The sequence below is a fragment of the Antedon mediterranea genome, chromosome 6 (assembly GCF_964355755.1).
Source record: "Antedon mediterranea chromosome 6, ecAntMedi1.1, whole genome shotgun sequence".
Lineage (NCBI taxonomy): Eukaryota > Metazoa > Echinodermata > Crinoidea > Comatulida > Antedonidae > Antedon > Antedon mediterranea.
In genome coordinates this window covers 21,561,270-21,579,617 of record NC_092675.1, presented here as the reverse complement: position 1 = coordinate 21,579,617, position 18,348 = coordinate 21,561,270, and the positions used below count along the sequence as shown (strand labels likewise).

The following is an 18,348-nucleotide window of genomic DNA, read 5'->3' as shown; positions in this document are numbered from 1 at the left end:
AACTTGCGAGTTATTATTATATCTTACAGATTTCGAACCAAATACCATACAAATTAATGTTTCGTGTGTACCATATTTTACGTTGCATTAAAGTTTGAGATTGAGTCGTATAACAACAGTGAGGACGCAGTGTATTCTTTTTTGTGTCTTACAGTGACATAATTGTCTACTCTTCCGTCTCCCTGGTGTATTTATGACATAATTTAGATCATTTATTTTTGAGTCGATTTCGTATGGACCGTGAAATCGCGCTTGCATTGGGCTCCCCTGAATGGGAAACAACGTCAAAACTTTGTCCCCAGGTTTAAAAACCCTGCTTTTTGCATTTTTATCATACCAAGTTTTCATCTTAGTTTGTGCTTTTACTAAATTGCTTTAGCAATGACGGTCGCCCTGTTAAGTTTATGCCTAAAGTCACATACATAATCCAATAAATTTACATTATTTAGTTCTCCTTGGAGCCACTTGTCTTTCAGCACGGAGTGACCGAAGACCAACTGAAATGGGCTGAAACCTAATGTTTCTTGTACAGATTCTCTGGCTGCAAAAAGAACTAAATGTACCCCTTCGTCCCATTCCCTTTGAAACTCTACACAATATGCCCTTAACATGTTTTTTAACGTTTGGTGAAATCTTTCTATAGCACCTTGAGACTCTGGGTGATACGCACTAGATGTTGATTGCTCTATGCCCAATTGTAACATAATTTGTTGGAATAACCCTGATTTAAAATTAGTGCCCTGGTCAGATTGAATTGATGTAGGCAAACCAACTAATGTGAAGAATTTAATTAAAGCTTTGACTACCGTTGCTGCATTAATATTTCTAAGTGGGACTGCTTCGGGAAAACGCGTAGAGCAGCACATAATAGTAAGGAGATATTGATTTCCGGACTTTGTTTTTGGCAATGGACCAACGCAATCTATCATAACTTTGCTGAATGGTTCCCCAAAAGCGGGTATTGGCTTAAGCGGTGCTACCGGAATTTTCTTATTTGGCTTTCCCACAACCTGGCATATGTGGCACAAACGGCAATAGCGTGATACTTCCTTTTTAAGAGATGGCCACCAGAAATGTTGAATAATTTTATCATGTGTTTTTCTAACACCCAAGTGCCCTGACATAGAGTTGTCATGGGCTATGCCTATTACATCGTCGTGATAGACTTTCGGGACTACAATTTGATGTACCACAGCCCACACATCATGTACCTGTGCATGACGTGGCCTCCATTTTCTCATAACAACGTTATTTTCTTTATAGAAGCAGACCGGTAGTTTTGCCGCCTCCTCCTTAGGTAACACCCTAGACCCCAATTTCTGTATAAATGAATCATCTTCTTGTTCCTTGATCAACATTTCTGTACTTAAAGGCTCTCTTTTTCTACTTTTGGGTTCACCTGACCCTACATTTACGGAAGTGTCGCACTTTGTCTTTTTGATATCTTCACCTGGGTTATAAAATTCTAGATTTGACATGAATGTCCCCTCTAAATCTAATCCATCGTTATCGGACATTCTATCTTCAATTTTCTGTGTCATTGCACGTGTTACAGCGCAGGCGGGGTATTCCCAATCATTGTCGGGCGTACCAGTTTCACATAGCACATTAGACTCTTGTAGTGTGCGAGTTAAATTATCGTTAATCATTAATTCAGGTAACACCCTACCGCCAGCCAAATCATTACCCAAAAGCATATCAATTCCCTTTACTGGAAGCTCCGGTACAACACCTATTATCGCTTCCCCTTTAACTAATTCAGAATCAATTATTACTTTGTGTAACGGGACATTAATAACATTCATCCCCACACCTCGAATTAACGCGGTCATACTCGTAGAACTACTTTTACCGAAAGAAAGAGCTCCTTCCAACATCATAGATTGGGCACAGCATGTATCTCGCATGACCCTAATGCGTTTAAAGCAATCATCACCTTTAAGCGATACCCGTGCCTCTGACATAAATGGTGCAAAATTTTCATTAGTTTTATTACATTCAATTTGCTTATTTACTTTTGAAATGTTGTTGGTGTCCCCTTTTAATGTAGCACATCCTACTGGAAGAAAAGATTTGTTACTTGAGTTACGTTTGAGAAAATAACATTGAGACATAACATGTCCTGGTTTTTTGCAATGGTAACATGTTAATACCTTAGGCTTATCCCAACGCTTACTCTTAAACGGACTCTGTCTCTTAGTATCAGATACCCGTTTGTAATCACGTGGTTTATCCTCATGGTTAGGATTATTTATGTTTATCGCACTTAATTTATGAGTCAATGCATAGTCATCGGCATATACTGCTGCGTCTTTCAATGTATCAATTTTACGTTCATCAAGGTGAATTTTAATATCAACATGAATGCACCTTTTAAATTCTTCTATTAACATCATTTGCTTTAAATTATCATAATTCAATTCTACATCTTTAGAACTAACCCATCTATCAAACATTTGCTCTTTAACTCTGGCAAACTTCACATGCGTTTGTTCACACTGTATCCTCGCATCTCTAAATCTTTGTCGATAAGCTTCTGGCACAAGTTCGTAAGCACTGAGCACTGCTTTCTTCACTATTTCATAATCACTACATTCATGAAGGGGTAGAGCCGAATAAATTTCACGTGCTTTCCCTATGAAAACACTCTGTAACAGAAGGGTCCACTTTTCTTTCGGCCACTTCATACTGTACGCAATTTTTTCAAAGTGTTGAAAATATTTATCAACTTCGGTTTCCTGAAATTTTGGAACAAGCCTAATGTGTTTAGACGCATCGAAAGCATTAGGCGCACTAGCAACATTTACTTTTCCTTCTCTCTCTCTCTCAATAATGTCTCTTTCAATTTGGTACTGCAATTTCGCAAGCTCTAACTCTACATCTGCTTTTTGCTTTGCCCTCTCCATTTCCATTTCCATCATCATTCTCTCTTTATCAATTTCCATCTTAGCCATTTGTAACTCTAATTCTTTTAATTTTACAGCTTCACTCTCTACTTCCTCAACCACAATCACTTCCTTTAAACATGATTCTTCTAAGTATTCTTCTCTTACAAGGGTTTCAATTAATTTATTTTTAACAACTTGTTTTCTCGTAGACTGTTTTAAATGCAGATCAAAATACCTTCCCAACGCCAACAAATCTGGCTTTTTTAACGTATTAAATTTTTCCCAGGAAACACACTCTGCAAGGTATTTTTCAGCCTCAAACTCCATTATAAACAAATGGTTAAAAAAAATTACAATAGTGTAGCAGTGATTGTTTGTTCCAAACCCCGAGTGAGTCCGATAACTCCGGTTTTCCCGGAGCATCCCGGACGAGCCCCCAATTTCTGTTACGGCCACTTTTGGCCTAGGCCGAAATACCTAAATAAATAGCAACAACGAGGCTTGGAACAAACAATTGTCGACACTCAGAGTATTATGCAAAGAGCACGAGCTCCATTTATTTCCTTTCACGAAGCACAAAATACATAACAACACAATTATAGATACGTATGATACCGAGTGGTTGGTTTGCCTGGCCATCCGTACACATCACAACCTCCCCATTCTTATCGTCCTGCCTCGCTTCCAGTCTCAAGCACAGTTCTAACCGCAAGCGTCCTTAGCTGGCCCTGTCTCCTGAGTGACTCCCTTCTTTGTATCCCACACCCAGCACAGCTTTCCAAAATACCGCGCACCACCATGCTCCATTCTGATTCGTCCACTTGACCACCGACGACTTGATGCATGCGACATGTGACACCTGACTCTCGTCACACGTAACACAATAATAATAATAATAATAATAATAATAATCGTCATTTTTTTGGGATCAAACACATATGGAAACATACTCCCATAATGCAGATAGTAATCAGCGCAAAATTGTGTCTTGATCTAACCGGCTACAAATTTATACACCTGGGTGGAGAAAGGCAAACGTAAGTAAAGTATCTTGCCCAATGACACAAGCAATGCAACGAGAGTTGGATTCGAATCTCGATCTCACGATCAACGTCAAAGTAGAGAACCTTTATGTCCAACGTCCAACACACTACGCCACACGCCTTCGATATGTTGATTACAGAGGAATATGGTCCTACTAATTTGATTTATGTTTAGAATGCGAAAGGTGAAAAGTGAAAAACATTCAACCGATTTAAATCACCAGAATTACAATAAAGTTATTATAAATACACCATTACACCCCACTGTGCTATGACTATTTAAAAAAAAATTCCAATCTCACGAAAACAAGCTGGGATTTACCCTGTTTTATTATTAATGAATTATGCTGAATAAGTGAATAAAACATTACAGTGGTGTTATTGAAATAATTTTGAAATTGCTAGAGGCATTACTCGGGGTAAAATTGAGAACTTTGAATTTAAAAGCAATACTCGTTTAAATCCAGGAAATGATTATTTACCTTTCTCATTTATACTGAGAAATGCATTGTATTAGAAAATAAAGCGATCCTTATTCGAAGCTGGTGCCAAGACACTTCGAGGTACATGCTATTTAAATTGTAGCATTGTTAACGGATTATTGTATACGTTTACATTGTATGAACAGTGTATACACTACTTTATATTCTAGGACAAAATTCACTTCATTTCCTCTTATATGGTGGTCGTTAACGTTTAATGGTTATATATTAAACTACTCATTTAACAATAGATTAGGCCTATTTGTAAGTTCATCTATTTATTTATTTTTATTTCAACAATATTTAACGATGGTTGAACATTAGAGACTCTCACTACACTAATACACTTAAACAGGACATTAACATGAAAAATAATGAATAATGAATGAATAATAATAATAAAATAACAATAATTAAAATGATATATTTTTCACAATAGATTGTAGTAAGAAATTTGTATTTGTTAAACTTGATACATATTTACAGCTTTTGAATGTGTAGTAACATTTTGGATCACATTTAAATTGATTAAAGCATTACACTTCTTTGTTTTTTTTTGTGGTAAACTATAATATAATAAAGACAAAGAAACTTTATCAAGCAGAAATAAATGGGCTATCTGTGTCCCGTTAGGACCATGTGGCCGTATTCACCAATCACACTTAAGTGAGATATTTCCCTTAAATCCTATGAATGTCCCTTAAATCAAGAAACCACTTAAGTGGTATTCACAAAGGGTTTAAGGTTAAGGGAAACCCTTAACTTGGTCTATATTCGCCTTAACTTTTAACGGACCTCATAGGTCCCTTAAAAGTTCCTTATCTATTCAGTACCTTGGTTGTGCTGACGATTCTGTATGTGCGAGTGCTATGCCTACTTGTAGATATCCCGGGCTAGGCTAGGTAGAGATGCTAGTTGGTCTGCCCAGTAACCAGCCTAGGATCCATATGTTTGGTTTGATAGTAGCATCTGACCTATTTTTCTTTTCCTCACCATACATATTAATCTGGGCCTATATATTAATTAATTTTTTTTTTTTTTGACTGCCTATTTCTTTGTAATAGAAATATAGGCCTAGGCCCCGCCCTAGGCCTAGCTCCAGTTTTTAGGTAGATAGGCTTGTTTTGCCCAGTAACCAGCCTAGCATTCATATGCCTCAATACAGGTTTAGGCCAACACAAAAGTTTTTTGTTAGTAGCATCTATACCTATTTTTTTTTATACTCATCATATAATTAGTCTAGGCCTAGGCCTAGGCCTATATTCATTTATTTGTTTTTGTTTTGACTGCCATTTTCTTTTTATTGATCATCGACGCGTCACACTTACTTCTTTTTTCCTCTCCATTCGTCCCCGCGTCTCCCTAATCCCCTCTCTCTTTTTAAATATACAAATTTCTTTTAGAGAGGAAAGTGATTGGGCCAAATAAGAATTCAATCCTCTGTGGTTGGACAATGGGATAACTCATGAATATTTATGATGATTTTTACACTTAAGTTGTATCCTTAAATTAGGTAAGTGAATCCCTTAACTCTTAACTCTTAGTCTTAGTAACTCTTGGTGTTATAGTGTGCGTGACAGTTGTGGGCCACCGTAGGGAATACGGCCACTGGGATAAAACGTCTTCCTTCTTAGGCAAAAACGGCCCACTGTGTCGCGGAAGTTAGTTTCAAAAGAAATTAACTAAATTGCTTAGTTTAAACTAAGTAATTAATTATACCAATTAGGATGGTATTTATTTGAATAAACGCTTAACACCTCCCCAATGAAACATCACTTTACCCGAATCATTATCATTCCGAGAACCATCGTCTACACTTCTGATACTAGAGGGTGAGCTCGCTTCTCTTGCTCCCATCTAGTATCTAAAATCAGGCCTATCTTCTACCAAACATTATAGCCTGATATTAAGATCAATTTCGGAGCATCTAGCGCTCTATTTTTAGTCGCCTGTAACGCGACTCTACAGCTCACTATGTCGGTCGGTTGGTCGGTTGGTCGATCGGTTGGTCGGTCGGTAAACACTAACTTGTATATGGCCTTATCTTGATATCAGTTTCATCTAGCTAAGTAAATTTTTCAGAGTATATTCCTTATGGCCAGTACTCGATGTGGTTATGTTTTTCACGGTGCGCAATCAAAAATTACGCGGTCTACGCACGATTTAACGTAATCACGTTTGTAATCTTCACAAGCATGAATCACAATTAAATACAATTTGGTACTCATAAATTTCAGGTCACATTTCATCATATGGCAATACAATTACGTGCGTAGCGCATATAACGCATGCGCTTAAAATTTTAAGAATTATCAAATCTATTTTCGATGAAATTAAAGTACGTTTCAGGTAATTTTAAGCGTTTAAAAAATTGCAATGAGTGCGCAAATTTTTGCACGCGCACTGTTTTACAACTCGAAATTACGTTATAGCACGTCAAAAGTGACAGGCTACGAACGTTTAAATTAAAAAAATATAAATGTTTTTAAACATTTTCAACATTTTTAAACATGTTCAGCAATTTCGGTCGGTTGGTCGGTCGGTCGGTAAACACTAACTTGAGCACGCGACTAGACTGCAGCCATGTATATGGCCTTGTTCTAATTATTCTTACCAGGAAACTCTTATTAGTACAGGCTATATGTGACATTTATCCTATGTAACCTTGAAAAAATTCTAATAAAAGGTCTTTTGGTATTTTCTTGTAGCTTTAGGTGTGAATAAATACCAAAAAATTTTTGCAGCCTTCTAGTTGCTGCGTTAGTGAGATATTGAGGGTCAAAGGTCAGTGACCTTTTTGTGGCATTTGATGGCTCATAACTCCTCAACTCCTGGGTTTAAAAAGACAAATGTTTTGCCTACATCTATGTTTTAGTGGTCAAACAACAAAATAAAGTTGTTGCAAATTTCGGGTTACTTGTGCCATTGGTCAGATAGTCGGGTCAAAGGTCATTGACCTTTATTCATTAATAACTACTGCTAGTCTAGGACCTTGGTAAGATTTGTATGCATTTAGTTTAGGAGAGAATATCTCAACTGTTATAGGATAATTAGACCCCAAGGAACAACATGGGATATGTGCCAAATTCGTTATCTGGGGCGAACATGCCCAAAATCGGGGTCAAAGGTTAGAAATGTGTGGTTCTTATATCTCGACAACCACTTGTCATACAGATTTGCTTTTGGTGTCAAATTGTTCAGAATATACATATTTATATTCAGTCTAACACAACTTTTACCCCAAAAAATTACCGGAAATGCTTTTACTGACCTTTGACCAAAAAATGACCAAAAAAACACATTTTCGGGTTAAATTATTCCATAAAATGTCAATGGACACACTGTATGGTATAAAATGAAAGCATATACAATATGCTACCCATTGCTATCCAACTTGTATTAAACATTTTTAATTAGGAATATAACTTTATGGAAAATGTGCATAATTGACTTTTAGAATTATTAATTTATCTTTATCAACTGGTACGACCTTTCCTGATGATTTGAAGTTGGGTCTAGTTACACTTATTTTAAAGACGCCTTCACATACTTGCATGGCAAATTTTCGATCTATTTCTAATGTCGCTTTCTTATCTAAGATCCTTGAGAAATGCGTTGCTTTAGATCTCATACATTTTCTTGACGACAATAATCTGTTCGACCCTCTTCAATCAGCATATAGAAAGCGCCACAGTACAGAGTCAGCCATTCTCAAGGTGCATAATGATATTATTTCAGCTCTGGATAAAGGTAATTGTCTTTTTTCTGTGTACCTCGACCTGTCGGCAGCTTCTGATACCATGGACTATTCCATTATTATTGCAAGACTCTCATCTATTGGTATCCGTGGATCTGCTCTAAATTAGTTCAAGTCATATTTGTCTTCTAGGAAGCAACAGGTCCAGATTGGTAATGTCAAATCCACCTCTATCGACCTGAAATGCGGTGTTCCTCAAGGATCAATACTGGGTCCAGTATTGTTTTTAGTTTACACCTCGCCCATGAGTGATATCATTAAGAGACATTGTGTCCAATATCATGTGTACGCAGATGATACATCAGCTTTAATTCAGCAGAGTTTAATAAGGCGAAGTCGGTTATCGAAGCTTGTGTTGTTGATGTTCAGGATTGGCTAACTAAAAACATGCTCTTTTTAACCCTGGTAAAACAGAAATCTTATTTATTCATTCAAAACACTTCAAGAAATTGGCCATTGCTAGAAACATCAATCACATCATCGTTGGAGGTTAGATATATCGGAGTTGTATTTGACTCAGCAATGATTATGTCCAGACATATCAACAACATTAGTAAATCGGATACCTACCACCTTCGTAACATAAGATCAATTCGCAAATCCTTAACCCACTCCTCGCTTATTAAACTTGTCCATGCACTAATAACATCACGGTTAGACTACTGCAATGCCATTTTGTTTGGTCTACCAAATAAAGAACTTAATAAACTACAACTAATTCTTTTCTTTTTTATACCAAATATTTCATTACAACGCTAGAATTATTTCACCCAAAATAAACTTACATTAATTTATACTCATTTTTGTCTAAATTTAATAAAATATATGCATATTTTCCAAAAATAACATCACATAATTAAATACAAGTTAGGTAGCATATATGTGCTTTCCTTTGATACCAAATATGTCTTTTCAAACATTTGAATTATTTAATATCGTAAATAAACCAAAATAAATTATCTGGTAATGTATACCCATTTTTGTCAAAAAGCAATAAAATATGCACATTTTTCACCAAAGTAGCATCATAATTACAGATTTGTATTACAAGTTGGATAGCAATGGATAGAATATTGTATGGGCTTTTATTTGATACCAAATAGTTCATCCAAACACTTATTTAAAATTATTTAACATTATATAAATAAGCACAACAATTACGCTACTAAATATTCATTTTTTGTATAAAAGTAATCAAATTAGGCACATTTTCCATAAGATTAGATTCCTAATTAAAAAATGTTCAATACAAGTTGGGTAGCAATGGGTAGCATATTGTATATGCTTTCATTGGATACCATACAGTGTGTCCATTGACATTTTAAATAATAATTTAACCCGAAAATGTGTTTTTTGGTCAAAGGTCAGTAAAAGCATTTCCGGTCATTTTTTGGGTAAAAGTTGTGTTAGCCCGAATATAAATATGTATATTTTGAACAATTTGACACCAAAAGCAAATCTGTATGACAAGTGGTTGTCGAGATATAAGAACCACACATTTCTAACCCTTGACCCCGATTTTGGGCATTTTCGCCCCAGATAACGAATTTGACACATATCCCATATTGTTCCTTGGGGTCAAATTATCCTATAACAGTTGAGATATTCTCTCCTAAATTGAATGCATACAAATCTTACTCAGGTCCTACACTAGCAGTAGTTATTAATGAATAAAGGTCAATGACCTTTGACCCGACTATCTGACCAATGGCACAAGTAACCCGAAATTTGCAAAAACTTTATTTTGTTGTTTGACCACTAAAACATAGATGTAGAAACCACATTTGTCTTTTTAAACCCAGGAGTTGAGGAGTTATGCGCCATCAAATGCCACAAAAAGGTCACTGACCTTTGACCCTCAATATCTCACTAACGCAGCAACTAGAAGGCTGCAAAATTTTTTTGGTAATTATTCACACCTAAAGCTACAAGAAAATACCAAAAGACCTTTTATTAGAATTTTTTCAAGGTCAAACCATATATAGCCTCTACTATATATCTGTTAAGAAGATACATGTCGTTATTATCATTATCATTATTATTAGAGTTATTTACCTCCGCCAAGGAGGTATATGTAATCGGTAGCGTGTGTTTGTTATTTGGCAAAAAGAATTTTGCCAAGTATAGTATTCACTTTGTTTGTTTGTATGTATGTATGTTTGTATGTATGTTTGTTTGTTACATGGCAAAAACGAATTTTGCCAAGTATAGTATTCACTTTGTTTGTTTGTATGTATGTTTGTTTGTTTGTATGTTTGTTACTTGGCAAAAAAGAATTTTGCCAAGTATAGTATTCACTTTGTTTGTATGTTTGTATGTATGTATGTATGTATGTATGTATGTTTGTCTGTTTGTTTGTTTATTTGTTTGTTAGCACGATAGCGCCTACAGTTTTCAAGTTATCGTTCTGAATGTTTGGGTGTAGATAGGTATATACCTTCAGACCATGCCTATTGAAAATCAACTAAATTGGTTTATTAATAACTTCACGAATAACAAAAAAATTGTCAGACCGGCTAGTGTTAAAAGATAGGAGACAATTTTTAAAAGCCGGCGAGCAATCTTAAAGTAACAAGTGTACTGAAATTGCATTTTCTCGAGAACTACTAGTCCAAAAAACATCATTTTTGTACACGAGGCGAGAGTTATTAACTGTGATTTGTAATTTTTAAAACATAATTTGATTTAATGTACAGGTTTATTGATACGAGTAGTTTTAAAAAACCTATTTCTTTTCAAATTCACCCGTTTGTTTTTCGCGGTGCTGTTCTATTGTTATTCAAATTAAACTATTGTTAGTTGATAAGTAGTTTTTTTAGTACTGTACTAGCGTGTGTCCTTTCTTATTTCATTCTGTACATAGGTATATACTTACAGAACATGCCTATTGATTTCAGGAAAACTGATATATTGGTCATGTCTCAAAAGCTTATCTTCCGTACGATATGTTAAATAGCACGCATTCTGTGTTTTTTTAACATTGACATATTCTTTGATATGGACCAAAACATTAGTCGACTGGTCAAGCGGTTAAGCTTACTACATGGGTTAAGGCAGAGGCGCCACAAATCGGCGCAGCTTCAAGACACTCCTCGATCATTATTCTGGTCAATCTTGATTTTAGGAATTGTTTGTATCAAAAAATTATTTAAACAAATTATTAACCCCAGCAATATTTTAACCATGTAAAGCTAATACCTAAAGCAAAAAAATGTATCTTTCAACATTCTCCGAGTCAGTGGATATATTTTGCCAAGTACTTCACTCAGTTTCTGAGTGCTTTCATTTGTTTGTTTGTTTGTTTGTTTGTTTGTTAGCAGGATTAATCAAAAATTAATTAAAAGATCTTTACCAAAATGAATAGACAGATAGATATGTGGTCAAGGACCATTCCATTAAATTTTGGGACCATTTGGGACCACAGTCCCAATTCTGGACCACTTTTTAGTATACTTTTTCAGACCTGCTAGTCTTAAAGTAACAAGTAAACTGAAATTGCATTTCCTCGAGAATTACTTGTCCAAAAAACTTCATTTTTGAACAAGAGGCCAGAGTTATAATTTGTGATTTGTAATTTTAAAACATAATTTGATTTATTGTGCACGTTTTTTGATGCGAGTAGTTTAAAAAACCTATTTCTTTTCAAATTCACTCGTTTGATTTTCGCGTTGCTGTTCTTTTGTTAGTCAACTGAAGCTATTGTTAATTGAAAGGCCTGTTACAAACCATTACACCAAACTCGCATAGGCTACACATGCTTGTAATGAAATTAGCCTAAATCACAAACAGCATTAAGACACACACAAATATATAGGAGAATTTTACAGTAGGCGGAGGTATGCACTCTCGGAGAGGCTTTCTAGTGTTATAAGAGTTATTATTAACTTTTATTATTACCTCCGCCAAGGAGGTTATATTTTCACCCCTGTGGGTGTGTTTGTGAACAGCCTGGAGGCCACAGTTTTTATCCGATTCTCACCAAATTTGGCAACAATGATCTATGCCCCAAAAGCTCGGATAAGTTCGAATTTGAGGAGAAAAGGTCATAGGTCAAGGTCACAACTAACAAAAAACTATTTTACTGCCTAGAGACCACAGTTTTTATCCGATTCTCACCAAACTTAGCCACAATGATCAATGACACATCATATAATTGTGGTTAAATTTTGAAGGGTCAGGGTCAAAGATCAAGGTCCACAAAAAACTCAAAAAAAAAAAAAATAATAATAATAATAAAAAAACAAAAACCTCAGTGGGACTTGAACCAGCGATCTCAAATGTGAGAGGCTGGATACATAACCATTACACTTTGTAGTGTGCAGTTAACATATTTACACTTAGAAGTAATAACAAAAAATATTCACGGGGCATTTTATGTAGGGGAATTTTACAGTAGGCGGAGGTTTGTACTCTTGGAGTACCCTCTAGTTATTTATTAAAATCCACTGTGACTATTTAAATAAAAATGTCAATCTCTCATAAACAAGCTGGAATTTACCCTGTTTTATTAATAATAAATTATATTGAATAAAAGTTTTAAGAATTACAATGGCGCAACGCACTTATTGAGACCTGTTGAAATAATCCTATTCTTTGTATTGGTAGGCGCATTCCTCATGGTAGAATGTTATCATTTAACCTTAGCAATAGCAAGAGTACTCAAGTTTTTATAACAATACAAATTTAATGCAGGAAATGATGCGAAACTAAGCATTATTTACCTTTCTCATTTACAATGAGAAATGCTTTGTAATAGAAAAAATAAAGCAACCATTATTCGAAGATGGTGCCAAGATACTTCGTGGTACATGTTATTCAAATCTTGTTGTTCACGAGTTATTGTTATACGTTTACATTGTATGAACAGTGTATACACTCTTTATAGTCTCAAATTTTACTTCATTCTATCTTATACCAGGAACACAAGTGACGTCTATCACGCTTAGCGTAAGTTTATTGGTTCTCTATTACTCCTTCAACATTTTTGAAAATAATTATAGTATTCTAATTGAAACTTTGCCCATTCATTCTCAATAAATTGTGATTAGACATTTGTATTTCAACATTTTGTAAATTTTTTTACAGGGTTTTAAAGTAATGGTGTACCGTATTTTTATTTTGAACATTAATATCTAGTCCTATTCGGCAAACAAACAAATTGGAATTATTGTCATACAATTACCATCTTTCAGAAAAACATAACAATTATCAATATGATGACCCTTTTTTACAGAATGGAACTCCATAATCTGGTTTGTGTAGTTATTTTCAATGTACTTTTATGGAAGTATGCGCACACTTTAGATCCAAATGGGTAAGTTTCGTGGTGTACTCAGGTACTTATGCTAATTCATTTTATTATTCAATTTGTGTGTTTATAATCGTCATTTTTATCACCAAAAACATGAACATTTATAATAAATACAATCAAATTTTGATTAGTATTACTAGTTTCAATGAAGTTTTTTCCGTTTGGCAAAAACGATTTCATTTATAAAAGACCAGATACACAGTAAAAGTCAACAAAAACCCCATTGATTTCTAGAAAATAGGCTTCTTGTTTACTATTCTTCTTAAATTACAGCTTTATCAGGTAAATAATTTTTGGCTAAAATGGAATAGCTGTTACTTGGCATCAAAATTGCCGTATCATTCAACAAAGTTTTAACAATGTTTTTTCAGTGGGACAATATGGGACTGTAAATTATCATCTTTGTTTTAATTTGTGTTAATAATGTTAATAATGCATTTAATATATAATGTAAGTGTGTACTTAGAAAAATATAAAGTGAAATGCCTTTTTCTTTCCCTTAAAACAATGACAACTGAATTAACGTAATTATGAATCATTTTATTCTTAAGGGAAAACGTATGTTTGACCCAGGTATCTATCGTCGTATCGTATTGTGGCTCTCAGTCATACTGTCAACCTTACCCGATCTGTAGTTCTGGTCCTCATCCCTTCTTAGGGAGACGTTGTACGCGTTATATAACGCGTTGTAGGTAGGTAGAAATAGAAATATTGTGAACATTGCATATCAGTACCTGTTTTGTTAAAATGAAACTAATTTAGCAAAATTGTTACTTGACATTAGACGGTGGAGTAATGCTACTTTATGGGCGTCATACGCAGCACAAGTGCCGTGCTATTTTTTTTTTTTTAAACGTACAGTACTTTCAGCTATTTTAACATACAGTGAAGTTTGTGTAAGCGAACTGCTTTAGGTCTAGGAAATCTTAATTCAGGGGTTGCGTTGTAATAGGTTTGGTCAATAGAGAGTGAAATTGAACGGTGCTTTTCAACTTTTTAAGGGCTAGTAATTACTGGTTTATAGGAAGTCCTTTGAATCAGAGTCCGTCGTTGTTGATTGAGTTGGTCACTCATTCACCAACTTGAAATTGATTTCCGCGGAAAACCTATCTCACGGTCAAAGTGAAATAATTCACCAGTGATTATTTACAAGTATACAAATAAAACTATAAATTCTTATATCGCATTTAGTCCTTAACCTTGTTCAGTGAAAACACTATTAGATTCAATCCTAGTAGAATGATTTTTTAAGAAGTGATTGTGTGTTTCTAAGAATAACTAAATGGAGAAGAACTTACAATTTCCAAAATTAACATGAATTCCTCTTTTTCTTTCTCGTCATTAATGTTGTCAATAGCATTATCAGTTGATAGATTAAGATGTGTAGGCCATGGCTTACTGAAGGCGATGATTGTTTTGTTCACAAAAATTCAGCTCTCATTTTATACTTGGATAACATTGTTAGTCTTCTAATATCTTTTCGTGTTATATCTATGCTGAAATGTCAATAATATTTTATTATTGAAATGATCATGACAATTTTAATTAGTGTTGGTTACATTTCCATTCCCGAAATGACTATACTTCTTTAACAACTTTATTTATGTTCAATTAGAATAGCATACCGTTGGGCTACTATGTATAAACAAGCTTGGAAAACTGAATACAAATGTTGCGATGGGTATCGATCATTGCCTGGCAGCAACGAGTGTACCGTGCGTAAGTCACTTGTATAAATAGATTTTATCTTTGGAATTTTGAGTTAAACAGGTTTGTATTACATATTTTATTAAGTAGAAAACCAAATCTGCATAGATTAAATTTATGGTTTAGTCTGCTAGTTTCTTCAACTATTTACATTATTATAATTAGTAATTTCGTTAGTATTTGATTAGTTTTAGCTTATTATTTAATAGGCTGTTATACTATGCTGCACATAATACTAATACCCTTTTTACACTAAAAATGTTTTATTTTTATCGAAATAAAGAAACGGAAAATCCATTTGAGTCAAAACATAATAGAGTTTCTGAAAAAATCTACTAGTTTTCTGGGAGTGTAGCCTAGGGTTGCAAATTTAAACATAGGCCTATATAGTGTTTACAATAAATAGTCTTCGATTTTCTGTTCTGTTGCAGCAACTTGTAATCCACGGTGCATACATGGATATTGTGCAAATACCAACATTTGCGAATGTGATCCAGGATACTTCGGAGATTTTTGTGAAAATATGGGTAATACATTTTTATTAAAACTTACTGCCTCATTCTCTCCCACATGATGACGCACTCCTTGGGCCGATCTATAAATTGTTAGAAAGGTACTTGAGGATAGAAAAGAGTGTGATGGGGTCTTAACCCCGTAGAAAATCTCCCTTTATCCACCCAGCACTCTCAAACTCATCCAACCCAACACACTTTAGACTACAGTAGTATATAGCTGTATATTTTTGTATATTTCAGACGGCGATCTAATTCCAAAATAAAAATGAAAAGCAACCCGATAGTCACTGCACTGAATACATTGTGTGTGTATAATGATTATAAAAACACAAGTTTAGGTAATATACACAGTTGTAATCCACAACTATTAATATGTTAATGGTAATAATATAATAATCTATATAGGCCTATATAAATTTATGTAAGGGCAAAATTAGGTAAATCGAACTTGTTTAAATGTTTTACTCAATGGTATAGTAAGTTTGTACATACTTTCGGTAATGATTTTTAATTGGCTACATAATTACATCATGTTTGTATTCTTGCATGTACATTCTGACAAATTCCAGTTATTTACGCCAAAGTTCCTGTTTCAAGAATCATCTGGGCAATTGGAAGAGCGTATATGTATACGTTTCCAATCGTAGGTTTTTATAAAAGTATATAGGAGTTTTATTCGTATTGGAACTGGAACTTCCTAACAAAAGTCTAATTCTAATTTTCGTTTGAACATCATGTGGAAAGTGTAAACATTTCATTTTATAAACATATTAAGCAGGCTGGTTAAAGAATCGATTTTAAATTGTTAAAATTAATTTTTGACCTCAATTGTTAAATTGAATTATTTTTAGTGTTACTTAATATTTGTTCTAAATGGCCAGAAGTATGATATTTAACCTTTATCCTACATTTGATAAAACTCTGTAACAGATCAGTAACTGAAGCATTTATGTTCACCCTGCAGATTCTGTATTGTGTAGCTGATCTTAGACTTATTAACATTTTATGTTGTTGTACACACTGCTACTATTATAAATAAAATGTATAAGTGCATTAAAAAGGCTCATATGTCACTGTATGAAATGTAGGATGTAATATTCATTTACTTACTCAATTTATATTTATAATGCTAACTGACCGATGATATCCAGAGCAATACCTCATGCTATAATTTTTGTGAAGTTTTACATCTTTACATATTTTTCTTATACTCTTATCAGTTTTCGTTGTTTGTTCTTTAAAGATGTATTGTCCCTTGAAACACAAAAAATGAAAGTCAATATATTCTAAATTTAAATTGGCCATATCAAGGTAATATTAAAGTTGTTCACTTTAGTCGAAAATTCGAGCCAAAAACAAAAAGTTTACGTAGCTAACAGGTAAATTAATTTGATTACATGCGAGCGAAAGTAAACAAAGATTTCAAACCACGAGAATGCATTATGCAAGATGCTAATTAGAATTATTTACAACTCGTCACGGTTGAAAAGGTGTTTTCACACAGTTCGCGAGGAAGTTTTATGATTATGCATAGGCCTACAGAGTAGCGAAACAAGCACGTTGAATTATGAGATATGTTTTTTTTAACAAAAAAACGTCTGTATTTCAGGTAAATGATTTGTTTTTCGACTAATTTTTGGTGAAAGTTAATAACTATTATGATACTTCAAAATGACCCACTTTTTTTTCGAAATCTTTGTCAAAGGGACAATACATCTTTAACCTATGTATTAATTTTGAACTTGTTTGTATAAGCATCAGGAAAAAATGTAGAGTATTTTTTCAACAGTGACAATAAAAATACATTTTATCTTGTAAATAGGCTTCGTATACTATTACAGAAATAAACGCACAAAATGTTCAAAAAAATCTAATTTGAAAACAAAACAGTATAATACCAGACTACAAAATGTGACGTAATTTTTGGTATCCGGTATAGATTCAAAATAGTATCAAGCTATATTAAAATTATTAATAATACAGAATCTTCTTTGTACAAGAAATGAACTTTTAAATGAAAAATCATCATTATCAAAAATATAAACGATTTTAATCAAAGAAGGCAATACACATACATTCTATCTATCGAAATTAACTTACCAAGTGAATTTTACTTTAAAAGGAGCAGACCAAGCAAATACGCGTATTCAGCTGGAAGACAATATGCTAAATAAATATCCTCGGATTTAGAAACTCCGTCCAACGAGGAAATAAAGTCCTTCAATATTGGTAACAAGATGTAAACAAGTTAATGACAATTTAACTACTTTTGTGTCAGGAAGAAGTAAGAAGTACCGTAACATTGTTCTGCTTTTATTTCTTATTGACAAGCAACTCAAGTTTAAAAAAACCCCTCTTTTACCGATTTCTAGAAAAAATATTAATTAAAAAAAAAGAGTGAGTGAGAATTATTTTTCCTAAATACGTTAACTTGAGGGCGCTAAACTAATAAATAAATGCGCGATTCTTTCCAAAATACATCAACTTGAAGAAGCTATTAATTTTCCACAAAAATACGTCAATCTGACGGCGCTTTTATTTTTTTTCCAAAATACGAGAATTGTCCATAACACGTCAATGCTTCATTAATATTTTTATTTTCGAATGTATTTCGTTTGAAACTAAAATGTACTTATTTTACGTGA

General features: G+C 33.9%; 2 protein-coding genes across 2 annotated transcripts; one reads left to right on the top strand and one right to left on the bottom strand.

Annotated features, from left to right (window-relative positions):
- Positions 1-365: 365 nt before the first annotated feature.
- Positions 366-3,215, bottom strand: LOC140052482 (uncharacterized). The gene has a single exon (XM_072098089.1). It carries the CDS (start codon positions 3,213-3,215, stop codon positions 366-368), a length of 2,850 nt encoding a protein of 949 aa, XP_071954190.1.
- Positions 3,216-13,000: 9,785 nt separating this feature from the next.
- LOC140052204 (multiple epidermal growth factor-like domains protein 10) lies at positions 13,001-17,617 on the top strand. The gene is made up of 6 exons (XM_072097659.1): positions 13,001-13,117; positions 13,404-13,484; positions 14,033-14,173; positions 15,097-15,200; positions 15,620-15,715; positions 15,944-17,617. The coding sequence occupies exons 2-6, from the start codon at positions 13,405-13,407 to the stop codon at positions 15,964-15,966; spliced, it is 444 nt and encodes a 147-aa protein (XP_071953760.1). The 5' UTR covers positions 13,001-13,117; position 13,404; the 3' UTR covers positions 15,967-17,617.
- Positions 17,618-18,348: the final 731 nt, after the last annotated feature.

What these genes read in the sequence shown, in the direction of transcription:
- LOC140052204 (XM_072097659.1), top strand. Translation starts at nt 13,405, where the DNA reads ATGGAACTCCATAATCTGGTTTGTGTAGTTATTTTCAATGTACTTTTA. An exon ending in CACACTTTAGATCCAAATGG is followed by an intron (nt 13,485 to 14,032) that starts GTAAGTTTCGTG and finishes TTTATTCTTAAG; the next exon opens with GGAAAACGTATGTTTGACCC. An exon ending in CAGCAACGAGTGTACCGTGC is followed by an intron (nt 15,201 to 15,619) that starts GTAAGTCACTTG and finishes GTTCTGTTGCAG; the next exon opens with CAACTTGTAATCCACGGTGC.
- LOC140052482 (XM_072098089.1), bottom strand. Translation starts at nt 3,215, where the DNA reads ATGGAGTTTGAGGCTGAAAAATACCTTGCAGAGTGTGTTTCCTGGGAA.